Source organism: Staurois parvus, unplaced genomic scaffold (genome assembly GCF_062004578.1).
Source record: "Staurois parvus isolate SC_StPar_1 unplaced genomic scaffold, SC_StPar_1.0 ptg000389l, whole genome shotgun sequence".
Lineage (NCBI taxonomy): Eukaryota > Metazoa > Chordata > Amphibia > Anura > Ranidae > Staurois > Staurois parvus.
The window spans coordinates 822732-840324 of NW_028318185.1; the positions used below are offsets into that span (position 1 = coordinate 822732).

General features: G+C 43.7%; 1 protein-coding gene across 2 annotated transcripts in view; it reads right to left on the reverse strand.

Annotated features, from left to right (window-relative positions):
* ADCY8 (adenylate cyclase 8) overlaps positions 1–17593 on the reverse strand; it is a 422640-nt gene that overhangs the window by 121950 nt on the left and 283097 nt on the right. For both annotated transcript variants that reach the window (XM_089685929.1, XM_089685930.1), the window contains one exon: positions 10963–11063. In XM_089685929.1, the coding sequence (XP_089542055.1) occupies positions 10963–11063 (101 nt within the window). The remainder of the gene's footprint in view (positions 1–10962; positions 11064–17593) is intronic.

The following is a 17593-nucleotide window of genomic DNA, read 5'->3' on the forward strand; positions in this document are numbered from 1 at the left end:
GATGGTCGTACGTTTTCCTGCAAAATGTCTTGATAAACTCTGGAATTCATTTTCCCATCAATGACAACAATCCGTCCAGGCCCTGAGGCAGCAAAGCAGCCCCAAACCATGATGCTCCCTCCGCCATGTTTCACAGTGGGGATGAGGTTTTGATGTTGGTGTGCTGTGCCTTTTTTTCTCCACACATAGTGTTGTGTGTTCTTCCCAAACAACTCAATCTTGGTTTCATCTGTCCACAGTATATTTTGCCAGTAGTGCTGTGGAACATCCAGGTGCTCTTTTGCAAACTTCAAACGTGCTGCAATATTCTTGTTGGACAGCAATGGCTTCCTCCGTGGTGTCCTCCCATGTACTCCATTCTTGTTTAATGTTTTCCTTATTGTAGATGTGTCAACAAAAATGTTAGCATGTGCCAGAGATTTCTGTAGGTCTTTAGCTGACACTCTGGAATTCTTCTTTACCTCATGCAGCATTCTGCTCTGTGCTCTTGCAGTCATTTTTACAGGACGACCACACCTAGGGAGAGTAGCAACAGTGCTAAACTTTCTCCATTTTTAGACAGTCTGTCTTACCGTGGACACATGAACATCAAGGCTTTTGGAGATACTTTTGTAACCCTTTCCAGCTTCATGCAAGTCAACAATTCTTGATCGTAGGTCTTCTGAGAGCTATTTTCTGCGAGGCACGGTTCACATCAGACAGTGCTTCTTGAAACCAGTAAACCCAAAACAGGTGTGTGTTTTTTAAGATCAGGACAGCTGTCAGCAACACATCCAATATCATCACACTGATTGGAGTCAAGGTTGGCTCACTCCTGGCTCCAATTAGCTCTGGGAGAAGTCATTAAGCTAGGGCCTCACATACTTTTTCCTCCCTGCACTGTGAATGTTTACATGTTATGTGCAATTAAACCATGGCAACATCTAATGTTTGTGTAGTATTATGTTCAGCAGACTGTGTTCTTCTATTGTTGTGACTTAGATGACGTTCAGAGCACATTTTATGCCCAATTCATGCAAAACTCCACGTAATCCCAAGGGGTTCACATACTTTTTCTTGCAACTGTACATAATGAGTCTCTTTTATCTTCTGTATGTTTTGTATTCTGTTTCAATCCCTCTTCTGCTTTCGGCTCCATTCACACCTATGCAGTTTGCTTTTTTTGTCCATTTTGCAGTGCTTTTCGCAGTTCTTTTTGCGTTTTTGATGTTTTTTCTACAGCCAGTAAACCCCCCAGCATGTTCTCCTATGTGTCCATACACACATAGACTGTCATCAACGGTTTTGGCAGGAGCATTTTTTGGCTGTAAAAAAAACCTCAGGACTAGTGGGTTTCTAGAGGATTTTTGTAGCTGCAAAAATGCTCTAACGCTGCAAAACACAGTAAAACGCTGCAAAGCGGCGTTTTTGGACTTTTTTTGACCCCATTTTTTAGCATTTAGCTAAAAAATGCTAAAAAATGCAAACGTGGGAAAACTCCGCTAAATGCGACAAAACACTGCTGAACGCTGATGCAAAAGCGCTGTAAAAAGCTGAAAAACTCAGGTTATTAACGTAACTTTACACAGCTAACATTAGAAGCGTTATCAACAATAATTGGTGTTTTTGGACTTTTTTGACCCCCAAATAAGCTAAAAAATGCTAAAAATCGCAAATGTGGGAAAACGCTGCTAAACGTGCCAAAACACTGCTGAACGCTAATGCAAAAACGCTATAAAACTCACATGTTTGTAATGTGACTTTACACAGCTAACATTACCAGCGTTATCAAACGTCAATTTACGCAGCGCTTTACATATATATTGTACATTCACATCAGTCCCAAACCCTCAAGGGGCGTACAATCTAAGGTCCCTAACTCACATTCATACATACACATACTAGGGCCAATTTAGACAGGAGCCAATTAACCTACCAGCATGTCTTTGGAATGTGGGAGGAAGCTGGAGTACCTGGAGGAAACTCACACAGGCACAGGGAGAACATGTAAACTCCAGGCAGGTGGTGCCGTGGTTGGGATTGAACCAACGACCCAAGTACTGCCAGGCGGAAGTGCTAACCACTTAGCCACTGTGCTGCACACATTATATCTAGAGGTGTCAGAATGTGCCAATGCTGAAAAACGTGGCAAAACATGGTAAAACGCTGCAAAGCGGCGTTTTTGGACTTTTTTTGACCCCCAAAAAAGCTAAAAAATGCTGAAAACCGCAAACGTGGGAAAACGCAGCTAAATGCGCCAAAACACTGCTGAACGACGCTAATGCAAAAATGCTATAAAAAGCTGAAAAACTCAGGTTTTTAATGTGACTTTACACAGCCAACGTTACCAGCGTTATCAACACGTCAAGTGTGCATGGAGGCTAAAGCTCAAAGCTGTGGGCTCCGCCCCCCCCCCCCCCCGCAGTGCATGGGTTAAATGCTCATTATATCTAGAGGTGTCAGAATGCTCTAACGCTGAAAAACATGGCAAAACGTGGTTAAAACGCTGCAAAGTTTTTTTTTGGACTTTTTTGACGCAAAAAAGGTAAATGTGGAAAAACGTGGGAAAACGCTGCTAAACGCGCCAAAACACTGCTAAACGCTAATGCAAAAACGCTATAAATAGCTGAAAAACTCACGTTTTTAATGTGACTTTACACAGCTAACGTTACCAGCATTATCAAACGTCAAGTGTGCATGGAGGCTAAAGCTCAAGGCTGTGGGCTCCGCCCCCCCGCAGTGCATGGGTTAAATGCTCATTATATTTATTTATTTCAGGTACCTATATAGAGCCGTCAATTTACGCAGCGCTTTACATATATATTGTACATTCACATCAGTCCCTAACCCTCAAGGGGTGTACAATCTAAGTATACATACACATACTAGGGACAATTTAGACAGGAGTCAATTGACCCCCCAAAAAAGCTAAAAAATGCTAAAAAACGCAAACAAGGGAAAAGGCCGCTAAGCGCGCCAAAACACTGCTGAACGCTAATGCAAAAATGCTATAAAAAGCTGAAAAACTCATGTTTTTAACGTGACTTTACACAGCTAACGTTACCAGCGTTATCAAACGTCAAGTGTGCGTGGAGGCTAAAGTTCAAGGCTGTGGGCTCCGCCCCTCCGCAGTGCATGGGTTAAATGCTCATTATATCTAGAGGTGTCAGAATGCTCTAACACTGAAAAATGAGACAAAACACAGTAAAACGCTGCAAAGTGGCGTTTTTGGACTTTTTTGACCCAAAAAAACGAATAGTGGAAAAACGTGGGAAAATGCTGCTAAACGCGCCAAAACACTGCTAAACGCTAGTGCAAAATCGCTATAAAAAGCTGAAAAACTCACGTTTGTAACATGACTTTACACAGCTAACGTTACCAGCATTATCAACACATCAAGTGTGCGTGGAGGTTAATGCTCAAAGCTGTGGGCTCCGCCCCTCCCCTCCCCCCTGCAGTGCATGGGTAAAATGCTCATTATATCTAGAGGTGTCAGAATGCTGTAACACTGAAAAAAGCGGCAAAACACAGTAAAACGCTGCAAAGCGGCGTTTTTAGAATTTTTTTTACCCCGAAAAAAGCTAAAAAAAATGCTAAAAAAATTTACAAAATGCAAATGTGGAAAAACGTGAGAAAACCCTCCCTAAACGCACCAAAACTGCTGAACGCTAATGCAAAAACGCTATAAAAAGCTGAAAAATAAAAAATAAAATATCGGAATGCGCTAAAATTATATCAAAAAATCCATATACTGTGCAAAAAAATCCACACACCATAAATTCAACATATGTAAAATTCCCCAGTGAAACAATCCATAAATTATTATTAGTGCAAAAAGTCCAACTCCCCAAAGAAATTTCTTCTTAAACGTATTGTAACACCGTGCTCAATCCACCACCAGATGAATGGAATAAACTCACCAGAGCTCAATGCTGATCAAATTATAAATCAGCTCAAGCGTGTTTGCTCTGGGAGCGATGAGAGAATCCAAATCATGAAGCAATACTCTGTGGTTTGAAATCATCCAGATACCAGGAGCAATACTCTGCAGCCACTCTGAAATATGGCCAGGACCCTTTATAGACCGATCATCCTCCAAGTATATGGCAATACCACTCAGAAATAAAGGAAAGGCATGATGGTGCAGTAAGTAAAAACTGTATTTATTTATTTAAAATCTCATATTACTCACAAGTCAAGTGTCCACCTGACACTGGTATAAAAATGACAGGATAAGAGGAATGGACGAGCCCCGCTCACCGCGGACACCTTGCCGACAGCCACAGGGAACGTCCCGACGTCATCCAATAGGCTCCGCCCTACGCGTTTCGTCACTCTGACGTCCTCACGGAGCGGCATGGATACAGACGTCGATTCAATCTCATATATACCACTTGCACTCTGCATCGCGGTACTCCTTAGCCAATAGCAGCGGCGCTATAGTGACACCCCCCCCCACTCAATTGGTAAGGATACAAACACATAGGCAAATCTATGAAAGCATACAATATCACAGCTTATTCATATATTTTAACATACAAGCCACGTATTAAAAAGAGTGAACTAAATTCTAAATCAAAACATTCACTTAAAAGGGCCCTATCACATAATAGCAAGCCCTATAAAGGGGAACTCCATATCGCAACATTCAAAAAAGTGAGTTTCATTACTAACCAGTACATTCATTTTCAAAGATCTTATCACATAGTAACAAGCTTTATAAAAGGGAACTCCACCAACAATCCCTAACCCCAAAGAGATATATATATCCACATATATTTTATATTTCACTTCCTTCTTTTTGAGACCATGTACATATGGAAACTCAATATCAAGGAGCATCCATTAAAAATTTTTTTGAATTGAGTTCATCATTTTTTGAAGGTTAGGGATTGGGAGTGGAGTTCCCCTTTAAAGAACTTAGTATTATGGGATAAGGTCCCTTTAAGTGAATGGGTAATTAATAATTGAGTTCATCATTTTTTGAATGGATGCTCCTTGATATTGAGTTTCCATATGTACATGGTCTCAAAAAGAAGGAAGTGAAATATAAAATATATGTGGATATATATATCTCTTTGGGGTTAGGGATTGTTGGTGGAGTTCCCTTTTATAAAGCTTGTTACTATGTGATAAGATCTTTGAAAATGAATGTACTGGTTAGTAATGAAACTCACTTTTTTGAATGTTGCGATATGGAGTTCCCCTTTATAGGGCTTGCTATTATGTGATAGGGCCCTTTTAAGTGAATGTTTTGATTTAGAATTTAGTTCACTCTTTTTAATACGTGGCTTGTATGTTAAAATATATGAATAAGCTGTGATATTGTATGCTTTCATAGATTTGCCTATGTGTTTGTATCCTTACCAATTGAGCGGCGGTGTGTCGCTATAGCGCCGCTGCTATTGGCTAAGGAGTACCGCGATGCAGAGTGCGAGTGGTATATATGAGATTGAATCGACGTCTGTATCCATGCCGCTCCGTGAGGACGTCAGAGTGACGAAACGCGTAGGGCGGAGCCTATTGGATGACATCGGGACGTTCCCTGTGGCTGTCGGCAAGGTGTCCGCGGTGAGCGGGGCTCGTCCATTCCTCTTATCCTGTCATTTTTATACCAGTGTCAGGTGGACACTTGACTTGTGAGTAATATGAGATTTTAAATAAATACAAACAGTTTTTACTTACTGCACCATCATGCCTTTCCTTTATTTCTGAGTGGTATTGCCATATACTTGGAGGATGATCGGTCTATAAAGGGTCCTGGCCATATTTCAGAGTGGCTGCAGAGTATTGCTCCTGGTATCTGGATGATTTCAAACCACAGAGTGTTGCTTCATGATTAAGATTCTCTCATCGCTCCCAGAGCAAACACGCTTGAGCTGATTTATAATTTGATCAGCATTGAGCTCTGGTGAGTTTATTCCATTCATCTGGTGGTGGATTGAGCACGGTGTTACAATACGTTTAAGAAGAAATTTCTTTGGGGAGTTGGACTTTTGGCACTAATAATAATTTATGGATTGTTTCACTGGGGAATTTTACATATGTTGAATTTATGGTGTGTGGATTTTTTTGCACAGTATATGGATTTTTTGATATAAGTTTAGCGCATTCCGATTTTTTATTTTACACCAAATTTGGGTTAGAGGTTTGCTGCTTTATAGTATTGATATTATTGATTGGCGCTTTCTTTTTCTTTTTTGTAAAAAGCTGAAAAACTCATGTTTTTAATGTGATTTTACACAGCTAATGTTACCAGCGTTATCAACACGTCAAGTGTGCATAGAGGCTAAAGCTCAAGGCGGTGGGCTCCGCCCCTCCCCCCCGCAGTGCATAGGTTAAATGCCCATTATATCTAGAGGTGTCAGAATAAGTTGTTATATTGCCATGACAATCACAACGCAATCGCATTTGGGGCGCCACTAAGAAATAAAAGTGTGTCAAGTGTTTCTCCGTGATACTGGGATTCGGCCAGAAACACGCAATTACCATACGGTCCAATGTTAAAGGGGGCCTAGACCCCTGTATACATGGACACATAGACTAGCATGGAGGGGCATTTAGAGGCAGAAAAGAGAGCAGCTCCCTTACAAGCAGCGTTTTTGACACCTAGTGTGCGCAATTCCAAACTCTCCTACAGTAGCTCCGTGCCAACATTTGGTACATGAGCTTTTTTGGTTCATTTTTGGAGGGGTGGGAGGCCCTTTCAAAATGAATGGGGACTCTCCAAAAAACAGGCGAAAACCGCAGTGCAGAAGCATCGCTCAGGTGTGAACAAGGCCTTAGAAGCATGAGAGTTTAGAGGCCAAAAAAAAAAATGACTTGCATGTTCAGGAGGGAAGAGTTTGGACAGAGTAAATGCCCAATGCGCCAAAACGCTTGTAAACGCACCTAAACGCTAGGCACATTTAGTGCTTGAGCGCTCATTCCTTTCACTAGCCAGGATAAATGAATATTTTGCCCAATGAAAGCCAAAGCACTTGATGTGTCTGAACACGCTTAAAAATGCGACTTTGGGCTCGTGTTTTTACGCTGCTGTTTCCCTGCCCGAAGAAAGGTGTTTAGAAGAGCTGGGGGCAAATGCCCAATGTGAATGAGGCCCAACTATGAACCCCAGGCTGCTGATCTACACAATGGCAGTGCAAAGCCATGGATAAGAGGGTACCACCAGTCCTTCTGTACGGGGCCCAGACCAGCAGGGGGCCCAGGTGGCTGGGTGAATTAGATGTGGGTGGAGGTGTGATCGACACGGTGTGTGTGTGGGGGGGGAATTACTGAAACCAACCCCCTGTATGGCTCTCTCTGCAGCAGCTGGAAGCCGGCTTCTTCTCCTCTTCCTCCCACTGGCTTTCAGCTGCTGCAGAGAGAGCCATACAGGGGACTGGTTCCAGTAATTGCCCCCGCTGCACCCACCACCCTCTCTGTGCACTATACATCCACCCCGCTGCCCAGGCCTTCCTTTGTGCCCCCACCTCCACATTGCTGCCAGCTTCCCTCCTCTTCCCCAGCATACAATAGGATCCTTCGGGATAGAGAGTAGGGGAAGGTTCTGGTAAATATGTCACATTTACCAGCCCCTTCCTTTCCTGGATGAACACAATAAGTTATTTGTACATATCACTCACTGTGTTCATTCATAGCTGAAGCATAGTAAACTGTTTTTTTTGGGAGGTAGGGCCAGTCAGGTTAGCTGTATGGGGCCTCGTGGTTTCTAACAGCAGCCCTGCACGACTTCCCAACCCCTCTTCTATCTGTGAGTATCTTCAGCCTTAACACTTTCAAGGAAAAAAAAAAAAGAGATTAATTTAAAATGCAACCCGATGTTATCTGTCCAGGAATACATTCCATAGTTATGTTCCCAGATGTCACCCTAGGACATGTCACCAATAGGGGATCATGGGGCCCCTGAGTCCTTGCCCAAACTCAAAAAAGCCTATGAAAAAGGTACCAGGGGCATCTCATGGGGCCCCCTACTGACCCCAGGCCCTCGGGCAGTGCCCGAGTTTTCAAGTGGTCAGTCCGCCCCTGCACACAAAGGAGCAGGAGCTTCTTTTGGGCAACAAAGACCTGTAGGGCAGCCCACTAAAGTGAATGGGCTGCCCTACGTGCGACATATGGACACTCATGAAAATCATGCAACAAAAATTGCGAATGGGAGTGCTTGCTCCTGCTACATGATATGTGAATGTGGTCTCAAACAGTATTAACCACTTGCCGTCCGCCTGCTGTTTATAAACGGCAGGGCGGTGGCACTCCAGGGGCGGGTTTCCGTTCATAAACGGCACCCGCATTTTCTAGCTGGGAGCACGCAGCACCGCAATCCGGTGCCCGTTGTGTCCTCCGGACACAATGGAACACCGATCATCGGACAGATCCTCTGTGCGAGCTCCCGATCATGTGATCACTCGTTGGCCAATCAGTGATCACATGCAGAGTAGTAAGCAAGATGTCACTTCTGACATTATTGCTTACTACGTGTGAAATCTGTGAATGATCACAGAGGTCACATGGTATAAGGCTATTCACAACAGCCTTGTACCATGTGACAAGCTGTGACCAATCACAGCTCACACAGTAGTTCTCAATGGCTGCAAGAATGCAGCTAGAGAGAAGGATAAATGATTGCTTTTACAGCCTTTTACAGCTTTTATGGGTGTAAAAGCAATCAGTGTAAAAAAAAAAAAAAAAAAAAAATCTTCATCACCCCCCACACTGTACTGCTAGGGTGACAGTATGTAAAAAAAAAAAAAAAAAAAACCATAAACAATAATATAAATAAATTAAAAAAATGTAAATTTTTTTTTTTTAAATTCATAATTTTTGGTTATGAACTAATTTGGGTTATTTTTTTTTTTACTAAAAAGATAACGGAATAAATTTTGGCCAAGATTTATGATGAAATACTATTTATTTGCAAAATTTTATAAGAAAAACACTTTTTTTCAAAATTTTTGGACTTTTTCATTTACATAGCAAAAAAATAAAAATCCCAGCGGTGAATAAATACCACCAAAATAAAGCTTTATCTAACTCAAAAAATGCTAAAAAATGCATATGGGTACAGTGTTGCATGACCGCGCAATTGTCATTCAAAGTGTGATTGCGCTGAAAGCTGAAAATTGGCCTGGACAGGAAGGGGGTGAAAGTGTCCGGACTGGAAGTGGTTAACCCTCGGCAGTTTTATCAGAACACATTGAGCACAACAGTATACGCATTCATCAGCAAACTATTTCTTAAAATACTTACCCCCAGCACTTGCAGTTTGCAACTTTCAATACTGCTGGCTCCTGTTCTCTCAGTGTTGCTTCCTTGAACCTTGGTCTTCACAGGAAAGAGTTAAGAGGGGACAGTGCAGACTCCAGCCAATTTTTAGAAGGGAGGGGGGAGAAAGAGGAGGGAAGTGCCTTGCCAGCCTAGGCTATAGGGCTGTGTGTTTCTATTGGTGCACACAGAGTAGGGAGACACAACTCTAATCCCTGCATGCAAGGGTGGCTATATAGGATGCTGCAAGAGAAAGGAGCCTCCCTGAAACTGGAAATGTGAGGCAGTGATCATGGCACCAACATAAACTGGAATACAGGCAATGACTAAAATATAAAGACGCAGTATATTCATTAGCCACTTCCAGTCCGGACACTTTTACCCCCTTCCAGTCCAGGCCAATTTTCAGCTTTCAGCGCTATCACACTTTGAATGACAATTGCGCGGTCATGCAACGCTGTACCCATATGAATTTTTTACCATTTTTTTGAGACAGATAAAGCTTTATTTTGGTGGTATTTATTCACCACTGGGATTTTTATTTTTTTTGCTATGTAAATGAAATGTCCTAAAATTTTGAAAAAAGTTTTTCTTATAAAATTTTGCAAATAAATAGTATTTCATCATAAATCTTGGCCAAAATGTATTCCGTTATCTTTTTAGTAAAAAAAAAAAAAATAAGCCAAATTAGCTTATAACCAAAAATTATAATTTTTTTAAATTATTATTTTTTTTTTTTACATACGGTCACCCTTGCAATACAGTGTCACCATGGTGACACTGTACTACGTGTGGGGGGTGATGAAGATTTTTATTTTTTTTTTACAGTGATTGCTTGTACACCCATATAGGATGTAAAAGCAATCATTTCTCGTTCTCTTTGTCTGTATTCTTGCAGCCATTGAGAACTACTGAGTGAGCTCTGATTGGTCACAGCTTGTCACATGGTACAAGGCTGTTGTGAATAGCCTTGTACCATGTGACCTCTGTGATCATTCACAGATTTCATACGTAGTAAGCAATGATGTCACAAGTGACATCTTTCTTACTACTTTGCATGTGATCACTGATTGGCCAATCAGTGATCACATGATCGGGACCTCGTACAGAGGTCCCGTCCGACGATCGGTGTTTCACTGTGTCCGGAAGACACCGGATCGCGGTGCTGCGCGCACAGCTAGAAATGGCGGGTGCCGTTTATGAAGGGCAACCCACCCCTGGAGTGCCACCGTCCTGCCGTTTATAAACAGCAGGTGGACAGCAAGTGGTTAATTGGGTGGGGTGTCCCTTCCCTCCAATCAGCTCTCAGAGCTCTGCTCACTGATGTAACTTAAGCTCTCTACCCCCTGCTTTTTAGAGCTGAGAGACCCTGTGTATATTTTTCACTTTGAATGAATGTAAACGAGACAGTGCAGCAGATAAACAGGTACAAACCTGAGGGTTTAATATCATTGTAAACCATTGCTGATGCCTCCTGCTGGCCATTAGAAGGATCCAGAAGGCAGAGTTTCCGATCATGTGACCACTGTGATTGGCTCACGGAAGTCACATGATCAAGTCCCAGCAGCCTCTGACTGTTAGCAGTGACAGCTCTGTCAGCATTCTGGGAGCGCGCTCTCAGCGCACAGTGGTTCACCGCAACGTGTTAGGGCCCATCCAAATATATACGCAGGATTGCATTGAAACAGAACAATTCCAACTTATATCAAAGACTGCATTTACCTTGAAGATGGAAGTAAGCTTTGGATCGCCGTGATAAAGATGAGAACCATGAACGCACAGACCAGGTTGGATTTAAACACTTCATCCCTCATCTGTGAATACTGAAATACATAAAACGTGAAATTAAAGTCGTATTTTTTGTTCATTGCATAATATGACATCGTCAATAGTCGGTTTGGATTTCAGTCGGTGCCACTCAATAACGCAATGTGAATTGCTGGGTAATTATTCTTTATTGCTGCCAATCTGATTGTTAGTATAATAAGTTATCTGGAAATAATAATACAGCTAATGTCTGTACACATTTGCTTTTCTCCCTTCGGAAATAAAAATATAGATCACTTAGCATGAAATTAGAAAGAAATACACGAGAGGATCAATAACCATTTTAACGCTTAAAGATATACAGTCATGGCCAAAAATATTGCCCCCCACTGCATTTCCGTCAGATAATGCACCACTTCACCCACAATTACAAATGTTTAGGCATTCTCATGTTTATTGCTTTTGTTTGTATTAGTATGACATCAAAAAGTGGAGAAACAAAAAGCCAAATCTGACACATTCCACACAGAAATGGACTGGACAAAATTATTGGCACCTTCAGTTTAATATTTGATAGCACACCCCTTGGAAACAAAATAACCAAAATCAATGGCTTCCTGTAAATCAGTGAGTTTCTTACACCTTTCTACTAGAATTTTGGTCGGCCACTTCTTTCACCAACTGCTCCAGGTCTCTCAGATTGGAAGGGTTCCTTTTCCCAACTGCTGTTTTTAGATGTCTCCCCAGGAACTCTATGGGATTGAGATCTGGACTCATTGCTGGCCAGTTCTGTACTCCCCAGCGCTTTGTCTGAAACCATTTCTGGGGGCTTTTTGACGTGTGCTCTGGGTCATTGTCCTGCTGTAAGACCCATGACCTCTGATGGAGACCCAACTTTCTGGCACTGGGCCCTACATTGCACCCCAGAATTCTTTGGTAGTCTTCAGATTTCATAATGCTATGCATACGGTCAAGAAATCCAGTGCCTGAAGCAGCAAAGCAACCCAAAACATCAGTGAACCTCTCCCATGTATGACTGTAGGGACTGGATTCTTTTTTAAAGGCCTCATTTCTTTTTGTGAAAACAGTAGACCAATGGGCTTTACAAAAAAAACTGTCATTTTGTTTTGTCTGTCCACAGCACATTCTTCCAAAAGGATTTTGGCTTCCTCAGGTAATTTTTGGCAAACTCCAATCTGGCTTTTTTATGTTTCTGTGTCAACTGTGGGGTCCTCCTGGAGCTCCTATCATAACGTCCCTTTTCATTCAGATGGCGACGTATAGTGCGAGCTGTACAGGTGTACCCTGTGCCTGAAGGTCAGCTTGAATTTGCCTGGAAGTTGATCGAGGTTCTTCATCCACCATTCGAACAATCCTTTGTTGCAATCTTTGATCAATTTTTCTCTTTTGTCCACATCCAAGGAAATTAGCTATAGTGCCATGGGTTGTAAACATCTTGACAATGTTGCACACAGTGAACACAGGAACATTAAGATCTCTGGAGATGGACTTGTAACCTTGAGATTGTCCATGCTTTTCCACAATTTTTGTTCTCAAATCCTCAAACAATTCTTTGCTGCTCTTTCTCTTCTCCATGCTCCATATGGCACACAGAGACACACAACAGAAAGGTTGAGTCAATTTTTCACCATTTTAACTGGTTGCCGGTGTGATCTCTATATTGTCAGCACCTGGTAACTGATACAGGTGAGTTTAATTACAAATTACAGGAGCATCACAAACTTGGAATGCAATTATTTATTTCAGTTTTGAGAAGGTGCCAATCATTTTGTCCAGTCTATTTTTGGAGTTTGGGTGGAATGTGTCAGATTTGGCTTTTGTTTCTCCACTTTATTGTGTCATACCAATACAAACAAAAGAAATAAACATGAGAATGCCGAAACATTTGCAATTGCATTTTCTGGGTGAAGTTGTGCGTTATCTGAAAGAAATGCAGGAGTGCCAATATTTTTGGCCATGACTGTAGATAATAATGGATGGATTGAGGGCAGGTATGCCTGGAGGGAGCCAACCCCGCCTTATAGGTATGGGGATGCATTGGACATCCAGCTATAGAACAATGGCAGCAAAGGTATGTAGTCCATCCCCAAACCAATTCATCAATAGTACAAACAAATGGTAACCACCCCAATTTGTAACTGGCCTATGCAGCAAACAGCACATGGAAGGGCCAATATTTTTGGCCATGACTGTATGCAGTACATGAGATTATTTCAGCTCATATCATTTGTTCTGTGTGTAAGTCTAATAAACTTTAAGAGGGAAACAAGTGTTCCTGTTTTCAACTCTTGTTACATGATTTTCACGCATCTCCATGTGTTGCGCATTGGGGAAAGCCCATTCAATGGGCTGCCCTATCAATCAGAATCAGAATCATTTATTAATCCAAAATGGAAATTATTACATGTGTGTGTTTGTCATCCAAAAGAAGCTCCTGCTCCTTTTTGGGTCACAAGCTTGGTGTGTTTTTTAAAATGTACAATTTTTCCGCAATTGCTGCGTGATTCTGTCACTAGTGTCAAAAGCAGGCATTTCATCAGTGTTTTTAAAGCCTTTTGAATGGCTATCAATGCTCTGTGTCAGTTATGTGCATTGCAGTGGACAACGATGTTCATATGGCTGTGTTTGTGCCAATATTTATCCGACATGTAGCGTTTGGCTGGCTTTTCCGCTCCCCATACACCTCCATTCATGTCAATCTAAACGTGCTGCAAATGCATCACAAACACCCCTCTGGCATTTACAGCACGTTCGAGATGCATTTAAAAACTTTTCTAGGCAAGATAATTGTACAAGAATCCATAAATGAACAAAGTAACACAGAGGAGGTATCTGGAAAGTATCATTCAACACAATGCAAATAAGAGATCTCAACGTGACATGCACATTAATGGGCGTCTACGGTGATGTATCGCTACCCTCATGAGGGCCACTTGCAATGGTGTATCTAGGTTTTTTGCTGCCCTAGGCAACACAAAAATTGGCAGCCCCAACCTTTCCTGTGGAAAGAGCCTGACACCGACTAAACCATCCCCCCACTGTGGAGAGAGCATAACGCTGACCAATAACCCCCCCAAAGGAGAGAGCTTGACACTGACCAACACCCCCCCAACCGCAGAGAGAGCATAACACCAGCCAGCAACCCACCCCCCCAAAGGAGAGAGCCAGACACCAACCAACCCAACCTCCCCCCAGCCAAGAGAGCCTTCCAGTACCACCGCCTCCCCCATACACCCGCCACCACCCCCCTCCTGTCCATGGCAAGAGAGATAAGCTCACAGACACTCACATTCACAGCTCCAGACATCCCTGGGATTAAGAGTCGGACTCTGCATACACCGTCAAGCAGCCAGCAGGCTCTCTTGGATCCCACCTGGTCCCCATGCGGCGTGTGTTCATTCTTCCAGGGGGCAGTGCTGTCCCCCTGAACAATGCCACCCTAGGCATATGCCTTGTTTGCCTTGTGGTAAATACGCCCCTGGCCACTTGTATGATGTCCTGGTTTCCCCTTACTTCGCACCGCAGCCAGGCACAGTGCATTCTTTCAGCTAAATACACATACACTTCCGCTCGTTGCCTCCAAAGACCAGTCTAGGGGATGTTTGTTTTTGGAGTTTTATTGTAGAACTGAAGATAGGGATGGGGAATTGTAGTAGGACACTCCAAAATTAGAGCTATTCACACTGAGGACATCTGGCTGATCTCTTAGTTGAGCACTTTTGAAGTCTTAGCTGAAGTATATAGCAGACTTCCATTTACTACAACAAGTACCGTATTTTTCGCTCAATAAGACGCACTTTTTTCCCCCCAAAAAAGGGGGGAAAATGTCAGTGCGTCTTATGGAGCGAATATAAAGCGGCCGGTCCAGTATTTCTGCCGCCACCATGTCAGAATATCGGGCTGGCCGCTCAGCTCTTCTCTCCTGCAGGGCCTTACCTGTTCCTCGCTCCAGCGCTGCAGTCTTCCCGCGGCTGGCTTCTGTGACAGCCGGGTGCCCACTGCGCATGCACGAGAAGCCCTGCGCTTTTCAAATGGTCTGGTGTCTTCTGGGACACATGACAGGTCCCAGAAGGCTCCGGCCCATTCACAATGCGCAGTGGGCACCCGGCTGTCACAGAAGCCGCCGCGGGAACAAGGAAGGACAACTCCGCAGAAGTGGGAGCGGGTACCTGTCAAATTCAGGTACTCGTTCCCCCTCCCTCCCCAAAGGTCCGCAGTCTCTGGTAATCTCCTTTACTGTCTGCAGTCTCTGGTCATCTGTACTATGTCCACAGTCTCTGGTCATTCCCTGTACTGTGTCCGCAGTCTGGTCATCCCCTGCACTGTGTCCACAGTCTCTGGTCATCTCCTGTACTATGTCTGCAGTCTCTGGTCATCTCCTGTACTGTGTCCGCAGTCTCTGGTCATCTCCTGTACTGTGTCCACAGTCTCTGGTCATCCCCTGCACTGTCTGCAGTCTCTGGTCATCTCCTGTACTGTGTCCGCAGTCTTTGGTCATCTCCTGTACTGTGTCCGCAGTCTTTGGTCATCTCCTGTACTGTGTCCGCAGTCTTTGGTCATCTCCTGTACTATGTCCGCAGTCTCTGGTCATCTCCTGTACTATGTCCGCAGTCTCTGGTCATTCCCTGTACTATGTCCGTAGTCTCTGGTCATCTCCTGTACTATGTCCGCAGTCTCTGGTCATCTCCTGTACTATGTCCGCAGTCTCTGGTCATCTCCTGTACTATGTCCGCAGTCTCTGGTCATCTCTTGTACTATGTCCGCACTCTCTGGTCATCTCCTGTACTGTGTCCGCAGTCTCTGGTCATCTCCTGTACTGTCCGCAGTCTCTGGTCATCTCCTGTACTGTGTCCACAGTCTCTGGTCATCTCCTGTACTATGTCTGCAGTCTCTGGTCATCTCCTGTACTATGTCCGCAGTCTCTGGTCATTCCCTGTACTATGTCCGCAGTCTCTGGTCATCTCCTGTACTGTGTCCCCAGTCTCTGGTCATCCCCTGTACTGTGTCTGCAGTCCATTGGTTCAGAATATTTTTTTTCTTGTTTTTCTCCTCTAAAACCTAGGTACGTCTTATGGTCAGGTGCGTCTTATGGAGCGAAAAATACGGTAGTTTAGTAGAGAGCAAAGTCCCTTTTTTACAGTAGTAGTAGTTACAGGGCTGAGCTCCTCAGGTACAAGCCAGTTACGAAAGACTGCAACAGTCAAAAGGTAATGTAGCTGAGCAAAGTCCTTTGCAGTAGCAACACTTGGACAAGCTTTTCAGAACACTAGCCAGGGTTCCCTTTTTCCAGAGCCATGCTGACTATCAAACACCAGGGGAGGTAGCCAGCACACAGAGTCCCCAAATTCCTCAAAGTCAGTACTCACAAGGCTCAAGGACAGAATGGTTGCCTCCTTCCAATCTTCCAAGCAAAACCCTCCAGTGATACCAGACAGAGCTTTAGCGGACAGTTCGCCTCAGTCAGCTTACTGAAGAACCAGGGTCACTCTCTCTAACTTCAGGCCCTCGGGTGGACCCACCTGAGCTCACATGGCAGCGCCAGGTGAGGCAGGCTGCCTCCAGCCTGGCTGGTGCAATCCACTCTCAGGAAAGACACTGAGCCCATGTGTTCTCAGTATATAAATACCACTCCCGGCATGCAATGGGACTGCCTTCCCCTGCAATTGGCTAGGCCTATATCCATATTCATGCTGTTCCTTTGTCTAGTCCCTGCCCATGTTCTGGAAGGCTCTCATAGCTTCCTAAAGGCAGGCAGAACCCAACTAGGAGGGTGCTACAATAAAATGTAAAAATACATATAAATGAGTCCTTAGGACACGCAGTTGCAGCGCACTAGTCTGCATTCATTTTTTTTCCCAGCTCTTCACCTGGTAAAATCCTGCCAGTAACATACTTCCTGTCCTAGGGTGTCGACACCTACTCGCTGTACTGTATTTATGGAGGCGCAGCATTGTCACCATAGGGCAGGACTACAGAGCATCGCCCAAATCCCCAAGATAAGGGAATGTGATCTGTAGATCACAGGGGAGAACTGGGTAGGGCTAATAACACTGCTTGAGATTGTACTGCGGCACAAAACAAAAAACATAGGAAGTTACTAGCTCACTGGATTTCTGGCAGGATCAACAGCTATTTTATTTGCATTTACACCCCGGTAACATCAAGCCCGACTTTGAAATCGTGCGACTTACAGTGAAGTCACACGGTTTCAATGTCGGATGACATGCAGATTTCAGGTGCGATTTGCAAGACATCTGACATGGATGTCTATGCAAATTGCACCATAAGTAGTGCATGTACTACTTTAGAAATCGGTGCGGCTCTGACCAATATGATCGCTGTAATTGCGGAAAATATGGTGCGACTTGGCATGCGATTTGCAAGTTGCATGGCATGCAAATCGCATGTCGAATCGCACCCAGGGCAACTGGAGTCTTATTGAACAGATATAACAAAACAGTTTCAATAGTATATTTAACAGCTTGCCTGCCACCCTAGCAAAACTACTGCTACAGGGCGGCAGGCCTGCACAAAATCATGTATATCTATGTGATTTGCATTTCCA